General features: G+C 46.7%; 1 protein-coding gene across 1 annotated transcript; it reads right to left on the reverse strand.

The window, feature by feature from the left end:
• Positions 1–375: 375 nt before the first annotated feature.
• Positions 376–8231, reverse strand: LOC120324625 (E3 ubiquitin-protein ligase PDZRN3-like; the record flags this gene model as incomplete). The annotated part of the gene is made up of 3 exons (XM_039388134.1): positions 7515–8231; positions 1622–1708; positions 376–483 (listed from the first exon to the last, which is right to left on the reverse strand). Coding segments are annotated over exons 1-3 (912 nt in total), but the record flags the coding sequence as incomplete, so codon positions are not given.
• Between the last annotated feature and the right edge of the window lie 572 nt (positions 8232–8803).

Consider the following 8803-nt stretch of genomic DNA (forward strand, 5'->3'; position numbering starts at 1 on the left):
AATTTTTTCTGACTTTTCAAAACTTGGAAATACTTAGAAAAATAATACCGTGGTTCACACCACAGATATTTCACATATGGTTTTAACTAAATAACTTACAAGTTTCCAATAGCTTAAAAAAGAACTATCTATGGCATACCAGATAGATGCTAGCTCCTCAGAAAGTCAGGACACGCACATACCATCCATAATCTGGTTTCTATATTTAGGTAAGAACTATACCTAAAGCCATGGAGGTCAGCACTGCACCAAGTCAAGCATGTTTTAACAGACATATCTCCTAGACAGTGTTTACCACGGTACATTTCTCCCAAACCCACACCAAATATGCCATTTGAAGGCCTTGCACTATTAAAAGACAGTGTGTCCACATACCTCAATAATCCTGTCATGAATTTGCAGCCCTCCTTCCTTAGCAGCAGGCCCTGTGTCGACTATTTTCGATACAAAAATTCCTTCGCTCGATGAACCATCTTGATTGTCCTTTAAGGATGAAAAGAAAACCACATTATTACCCCAAACCAACTCTGATTTTCCCTCAGCTAAAGCTTGTCCGTGTCACAGCAGCGCCTGTAATTTGAAAGAAATGTTCTTATTGATGTCTTAATATGGAATTACTCTGTGCTAATGAGAACACCTGATACTCCTGTTTTGAAAGATTAAACAACCAGGGACGGACTTCCATTAGGTAAATTAGTTGTGTGATAATCATTTTCCCCTGACTTAGGCCAGCTCAGTAGTAATTGTCATTACAATTATTCTCAATGTAAAATCCAGTGAGACACAGCCTGTTTGCACATCAAACATAAGACAACACTGCATTTTTATTTTTAGTTGCATGGCTCCTTCTCTGGAGATTTAAAAATAAACCAAGAAAACAATTTATATCTAACAAGGTATTTTCATACTCCTGTGTATTGTGTCACTGTCTTCTACCAGCGCAGAACAATGTCTCAGAAAATGGAAAAACTCTAACTGTAAAGAATAACTTTCAAGTGAATTCACTAGGAATAAATCGTAATTAATGTCAGATTTCTGAGCAGTCAAGAAGTAGTTCTAAATACTTTCTAAATTACTAGGACAAGGTATAATCCACTCCTTGATGTAATTAAAGTCATATGCAGCAGCTCCAGCCAACAGGCATCCAGAAAAAATACATTAGTGAGTGTATGGTGCAGGAAACATCTGCTGAAATCATAGAATTCAAAAGTAGGTTGTTTGAGTTACATCCCTTCACCTGCACATGGGGGCTGCTGAACCTCTGGTGGAAAGCAGAGTAAATAACGTGGGGTTTTTTAATGAAAAGGCCTAAAGCTGTGGGCCCTCAACCCATAATCCTCACAGCACTATGGTCTGAGAGACACATCATGGGTCTCATCATTTTGGGAGGGACACTGCACCAATATCAGTGCTGCTGGCTGTGATGAGATGCAGGAATAAACACGGTGCGAGAGAAAAGGCAGTGGAGTTCACAGACATCCGACACAAATCCCAGTATGAGATCTGCTCTGAGAGAATCACAAGAGAAGCAAATGCTTGTCAGCAACATTTTTCCTCTAAGTGTTGACCTACATGCTTTTCCCAACTGGAAAGGGCAAACATATTTTAACAATTAACATACCACGCACGGTCGGCCACCAATAATATTAAATCCAAGAGAGCCAGAGTCACGATGGAGGACGAGAGTCAGTGCTTTAGTCTCTTCCCCCTGCAAGGAACAGATAAACACATTCAAAACATTTGTGTGCGTGGGTAAAGTAGGACAGATAATACTTCCACCCAGGTCTGTTGGGTCGGTTTCTTATTTTTTTTACCCCCATGTAGTTCGGAGAAAAATGTTTGGAATAACTTTGCAGGAGCAAAGTCAGCAGCTCCCAGCCCCTGCTCCAGCCACCCCACTGAGCTCCAGCAGCAGAACCACCCCTAAGATTTATGTGTCTTTTTTATTGAGATCTACAGTGAGACACTTAACAGCAACAGAACAGTTTTATATGTAATACTGGTTCCTGCAACTACTTGACCTAGTCATATGTGATGTGTTATGTAAAATACTCCATGTTTCCAGTAGTCAAACTCTTGATTTTCTAATGCTTTTCTAATCTTAGGACTGGATTCTTACGTTGCTTCTCTCTAGTGCTGGGTACATGACATTGTTTTAAACAGTATCAAACACAGTGTTATACAACAGAAATTCTCTAGCGAGTTTGAGAAAACAGTATTAAACAAAACTGCTACAAATTTTGCCAAAGGCCTAGAATGGCAATTGCTACTCAGAGCACCTGCCATGCATAATTTTTTTCTCTGGAATTTTAACACTAGCAAAACAGAGATCTTCCATCATTTAAAATCATGATGTTAATCCCCTAAAATACGAAATTCTGCAGTGAACAGTTGTCTGGACAAAAAATGTACAACGAAGATATACTGGATGGACCTGTAGTAGTTGGGTGACTGTGTGAACATACTCTGTTATCCTGCTCTCTTATTCCAGTTTGTTCCTAACTATGAACTCCTATAAAATGTTCTATATGACACAGTGATGCTACTTAGGTCTGTTAACTTTGATAAAGACAAAAGTAAGTGCATGTACTGTTAAAGACAACTAAGTCTTCACAATGTTCTCTCTTCAGTCTCAGTCAAGTGGCTGTTATTTACAGCACAACACTAGAAAATTATTGAACAGACAACAGCAGAGCACTACAAAAAGCCATTTCAACAACAGTACATTTTTTAGAGATCAGAATAGGATTGGTATGTTGTGCATCTGGAGATACAGATTAACTTTTCTACCTCCAAGACCTTTTCCTTTGTTTTATCCACAGGGTGAAAAAGTTATGAACACAAGAAAGGTTGAGGAAGTTATCTTACAAGTCTGGTTTTCATAACCAATTAATGACAAAAATCACAACAGTTGCATTGTAATTCGATGCAGATGGTTTTAGTTTATGCATTTTTCTTCTAACATGTCAATTTGAAGTTGTCAATCAAACATTAATGTCTATTAAACTCATAAAAAATGTCAAAGTAATCCTGGATTACTGAACTACTCCTACAGATTTGGGGATGATAATGAAGCCCAATTCCCTACCAGTGTGAACTGGCAGAGCTCCACTGACCACACACTTCACCACAGGGGAGCTGCACTAATACACTCCACCTGAAAATGTGGTTTACAACTTCTGCGTCCATTTCTGATCATTATCTTCACTGCAGGTCGAATAATAAATAGAGGTGGACCTGATACAGAGAAACATGAATAAACTCTGATTTTATTTGAATTTGCCTGCACTCAGCATCAGTGAGAACCAGGTAGCCAGAAGAGGACAGAAAAATGAAGTAAAAGCTATTTCCCTGCAAGTCTACAGACCCAGACCTCAGACAGGATTTCAAGGAACAAATTTCCAGTCCTCTGAGACCACTTTCAGGGATGAATGATTCAGGATTTGAAAGACAAGAACGTGTTAGCTCCACTGTTTCCGTCTCCTATTATGCTTTTTTAAGAAGGCAAATCAACTAGAACTATCAAGAAACAATTATGGCATTGCTCTCAAGACACTTTCAGTAATTAAAATTGAACGTTTTCATTAAAGCCTCCTTATGTGGCTATGATTTGACACTTTTATACGTGGCTGAATCAGCACGAAAGCAGTCTACTAAATCAGTCAATTTGCGGGGAAAAAACCCAACTAATAATAGTTTTCTGTACTTCTGAAAAAGTACTTCTGCCCACAGGGGCTTTAAAGAAACTTTCCAGCCATTTCTGGTGGATTTGTGCACTGTCTCCATCTTCCCCACGGCAGCAGAGGTGTCACAGAGCACAACCCACTGCAGAGCACTAATCCCACCACCCTCACGGAACCGCCCCGGCACCAGGGAGGGCAGCAGCACTTTGCTTCAACACTTGGTCACTTTCGCAGATTCACATCTCAGGTCTTAACAATTTCTTTAACGACCTTCTTGGCTTCATAAGGAAGCCACGATGCAAATGACTTTTCCAGGCTCTGCCTTTCCCTTCCCCTCCAATGTCTGGCGTTCCAGCGGAGCAATCATTAAACAGTGAGGTAACTGTGGAAATCGGTGGCCGGTGTCCAGCCCTGCCCCGGCAGCTGCTTCGGCAGCAGACCTGATGGTTACTGGCATGTTGTATTCCCACAGCTGAACAGAACTCTTAAACATAATTCTTGAAATTACTGTACTTCCCAGCTGAGTAATGTGGAGCTAATAGACTGTTTTTCCCCTTTAGATAGGGGAAGACTAATTTCTTTGGTAGTGCTGTGGCTGAGAAGGTCTGTCTTCATCAGAGGAGGCACTTCAGCAAATTGTTCTCTGGTGAAAGGGCTGCCAGGACCAGCCTGGCACATCCTGCTCAGAGACAGTCTGAGGAAAACACATCATCTTGTTTCAAAGGACTTCATCTGGCTCTTGAGGAATTCAAACCTGTGTTACCACAACCACAGCGGTATTAGAGCAGAGGTCCTAAATGTCAGATCGTATCTGGTTCCTGTCTGGCTGATATATTTAAAGTCAGTCCCTGTCTCTGGTTGTCAGGACAGCGGAAGGGTTTCCACCGTGAGCTGCAACCAGCACTGCTTCCGATTCCCCCTCACTCCCTCCTTCCCAAAGGACTTTGTCGGCTGTGTAAACAAGGGAATGACCAGATCAGCTTATCAATAGGTGTGCACAGTGGTATGTTTCACCAAGGATTAGGCCTTGTTTGAATAGTAAGAGGGTTTTTTTGATTGTTTAGACTTTGATATTACAGGATTGACATCTCTGATCAGAAGAAATACTAAATTTGAGTGAGGCACACCACCTTCCCTACCACTCCCTCCTCAAGCTCAGTCACAATAAGCCTTACCTCTTCCAAGGAATTCTTACCAAGGAATAAACAGTCACTCTCTGAATAAACCATCAAACTTTTCTTTTGGAATAAACATTTACATCCAGTAAATACACGGTAAACTTAGTGTTCCCTCAGTGGTAAGGAATATACATGGACAACAGAACTGGGGTCACTTAACGCACATCTGTCTACTTAAGGGGCTTATAAAATGGTGAGATATTTACAGATGAGTGTGTGTATAAAATATGTATTTTATTTGTCTTCTCTTAATACAGTTATGGTGGTGTTATAGAACTCACTTCCGAAATGGTAGATGAAAACACAGCAAAGCTGTGGTTCATCCAGTCACAAAGTCTATGCTAAGGTGAACCCAGAGCTGGTCTGCCAAAACATCACGAATTTGGGTCTTTCACGAATGGCCTAATGCTGTATGACTAAGCATTTAAACAGAACTGTACGTGGGCATTCCTTCTGTTTTGACTACAGGATGTCATCTGATTTATTCTAGATTGGTTCTGCAGGGAAGTCAGAAAACCCTTTTTCTTCATCTACTGAGGAGCTAGAACACCCAACAGTAAGTTCTGCAATCACCACATGTAAACTATGAACCCACATTGTTAGTGCTCAGCCTACTTGTGTTTGACATGGACCAAACGATTACATCGTATAATGAAACACATGAAATATGAGTAATGGTCATAATTAAGTAATGATGGAAAATCAGCTATTCCACATGATCACACACTTAATCCCTGTGTTCAGGGACCTAATGCTTAGGCAAGTATGTCATGCTGAGTGTTCCCGCACAGTCTAGGCCAGTGTCTCTGAGAAAACAACCCCAGAGTATAAATTTGTCAGCATTCCACAGCCCAAAATTTGGTAAAGCATCCCCTGCACTAGGGGATTACCATGGGTCTTTTAAAAAACTCTCTAGTGCACAAAGATGCAAGTTTCATGATTGTACTTCTGTGGGAGCAGGGCAATGGAAAGCTGTTGGTGTTGGCAAGCTGCCCAAAATGCTGTGAAAGACACGTAATTGATTGACCGCTGGACCACGAGTCTGTGGTGACACGACACCTTCCAGCTTTCTTCAGATTCGTGGCTGCTTCAGAAAACTGTATAACAGCCTTTTGTAACAGGGCTGAAAACCAGCACAGTGGTCCCAGCCAGCTGTATCCATAAATCTGATAAAGAGTACAGCTAGAAACTATGTACCATGAGCACCTCTCGGACTCAGTGCAGCTCACTATAATTTACAGAGCTAAATAATGCAAACCCAACATTATCAACACTAGCAAATGAAGGAGAGGCAGTGGAAGAATAAAGGAGAGCAGAGATGAGGAGGTAGGGATTTGGTGAGATGATCTCCCACAGCAGGGCTGTGTGGAGGGGCTCTCCTGTCATCAGCAATGGACAGGGAGCAGAGGCAGCTGTGTGCCAAGCTGCGGGAGTGGAAAGCTCTGCAGCATGCCAAGGCAAAGTACTGTAGGAAAAGGAGGAGACAGAACTGTCCTGAATCTTGATATGAATGTGAACCCCCAATTTATTCTAATAGTTTTACTAAGTTTCTAACCAGCACCACACCCAGTATCGCCAGAAGTCAGAACAGTACATTTAAGATTAAAGCGTTTTCTGTTTTGAGTTTGGAAAACATGATGGGCTCCAAATAGGAAAAAGGAAGGGGGAAAAAAAATAATATGAAGTTTTATTTCCTTTCCACAACTTTTAGAGTCTCAACATTACTAAAGGTGTGAATACAGATGTCTGACAGTTTTGAACAGTTTAATACTGCTGTGTCTGTGGTAGCACATTCCAGGTCACTGGGAGGACTTTGAATGTCTTCATTTAAAAGATAATTGGCTTCTAGGGCTTCCCTCGCTAGGGAGCCTCATTCCAATTAAAACTTGAGTATTGTTGTAGCTCTGGCTTTTGGTTCTGGTCATTTTATAAATGGTCTAATTCTGGGGGGGCTGAAGTCAAGTTAATTTCTCCTCTCCTAAATCGAGGTTTTCAAGAACCCTGTGTGATTCTCAGAAAGAAATCACTGCTGATGTCTTGTATTTGGAGGTGGATGTGACAGAGATAGTGGCTTCAGATCAAGAAATAGCTGGCGACGTGTCCGAGTTGCGAAATAGTTAATCCTAAAGTCAGTGTTTTGTAGGAAGCCCTATTCTGGGATGCTAGGTGAGCTCAGGGTCTGGAAAGCATTGGGTCACAGCAGCTTCTTCCAATTCACTCCACTTTGTGTGACTCCTGGGAGTCAATTTCTGGCGGTTTAATACCATTTCCAGCCCTGGAAATTCCAATTTGGAGTTTAGGGTTTTCTTCGGGGGAAGAGAACCAAGGAAAAAAACACCAGCAAAACCGCGATCCCGTTACTTTTGCTGTGAGAGCTGCCATATGGGGTCCAGATATCAATGACGGTCACGGTCGAAAAATATGTACCTATGGAAACCGGTGCATTACGGCTATTAAAAGCTGAGGTATTCGGAAGGATTTGGCTCTCCAGGACAACACGACCCCCGTCCCGCAGAACCCGCCGGGACACGCGCAGGGCAGAACGCGCATCCCGCGGCCCGGGGGGCATCGGGGAGCGCGGGGCGGGGGTCGGGCCATCCCGCCGTGTCCCCCCCCCCCCGAGCGGGGACACCCCTCCCGCGTCCCCCCTTACCTTGCCGGGGGAGGCGGCGCGGGCGCGGGCCAGGGCGTCCAGGCGGGCGCTGTACTGCGTGAAGCGCTTCTGGTACCGCAGCGCCGTCACCTGCAGCTCCAGCTGCGCCGCCGCCAGTCGCGACAGCAGCGACTGCTCCCGCTTGCCGGCGCGCAGAGCCTCCTTCTTCAGCGCCTTCTCCAGCGCGGCCGCCCGCGCCTGCAGCGCGGCCCCGTGGGCTCGCAGGGCTCGCAGGCAGCCGTGGGCGCCCGCCCGGCGCTCGCCGTGGGTCAGCACCAGCCCGCAGCCCTGCTCGCACAGCCCCGCGGGCCGCGCCTCGCAGCGCTCCCGCATGTGCGCCTCCACATCGCGCAGGTTGAGCACCTGGCGGCAGCCGCGGTTGCGGCACTTGGCCGGGGAGAAGTCGCAGGTCTCGGCGTGCTCGCCCAGGTGCTGCAGCGGCACCACCGCCTCGCAGCCCCGCGCGTGGTTGTCGCACTTGATGTCCAGCTTGAGGATGAGGCTCTTGAGGGGCAGGACGTGGTTGAGCTCCTTGGTGGAGATGCGCTGGCAGTTGACGGGGCAGCTGCCCTGCTGCACCACCCAGGGCAGGACGCAGCCCGCGCAGAAGACGTGCCCGCAGGGGGTGGTCAGCGGGTCCTCCAGCACCTTGTTGCACAGGTTGCACTTGAAGTCGGGATCCACCTCCCCGCTGAAGCGATCCAGCTCGAACCCCATCCTCCTTCCGCTCCGCCGAAAACAACCGAAAACAGAAAAGAAAAAAAAAAAAAAGGAAAAAAAAAGACCAGAAAAAATACCCGGAGCGCGGAGACGGGACGGGACGGGCGGAGAATGGAAATAAATAAGTATCAGTCGCTCCCGCCGCCGCCGCCCGAGAGGGAGCTCAGCCCCCCGCCCGGCCCGCGGCCGTGCCCCGTCCCCGCCGGTCCCGGGAGCGCCCGGGAACGCGCCCCGAGCGCGCTCCCGCCGCCGCCCGAGCACAGGGACCGCCCCGGCCCCGCCCACCGGCCCCGCCCACCCGGGGCGCCCCGGGGTCCCCCCCCGGCCGCGGACGGGGGACAAGGGGGTCTTTGTGTCGGGGAGAGGCGGGCGGGGCGCGGGGTGGGCTCCGGGCTGGTACCCGCTCCCCCCCGGGAGGCGGCAGGTAACCGGGAGCTCCGGGATGGGGAGAAGTGCGGGGGGAGCGGGAGGGACGGGAGGGGCGGAGAGGAAGGGGCCAGTGATGGGGAAGCGATGGGAGAGGAGGGGAGCGAGGAGAGAGGGCGGGGAGGGGGGAGCGGAGGCGGGAG

Source organism: Pipra filicauda, unplaced genomic scaffold (assembly GCF_003945595.2).
Source record: "Pipra filicauda isolate LSUMZ 115617 unplaced genomic scaffold, ASM394559v2 scaffold611_size220381_pilon, whole genome shotgun sequence".
NCBI lineage: Eukaryota > Metazoa > Chordata > Aves > Passeriformes > Pipridae > Pipra > Pipra filicauda.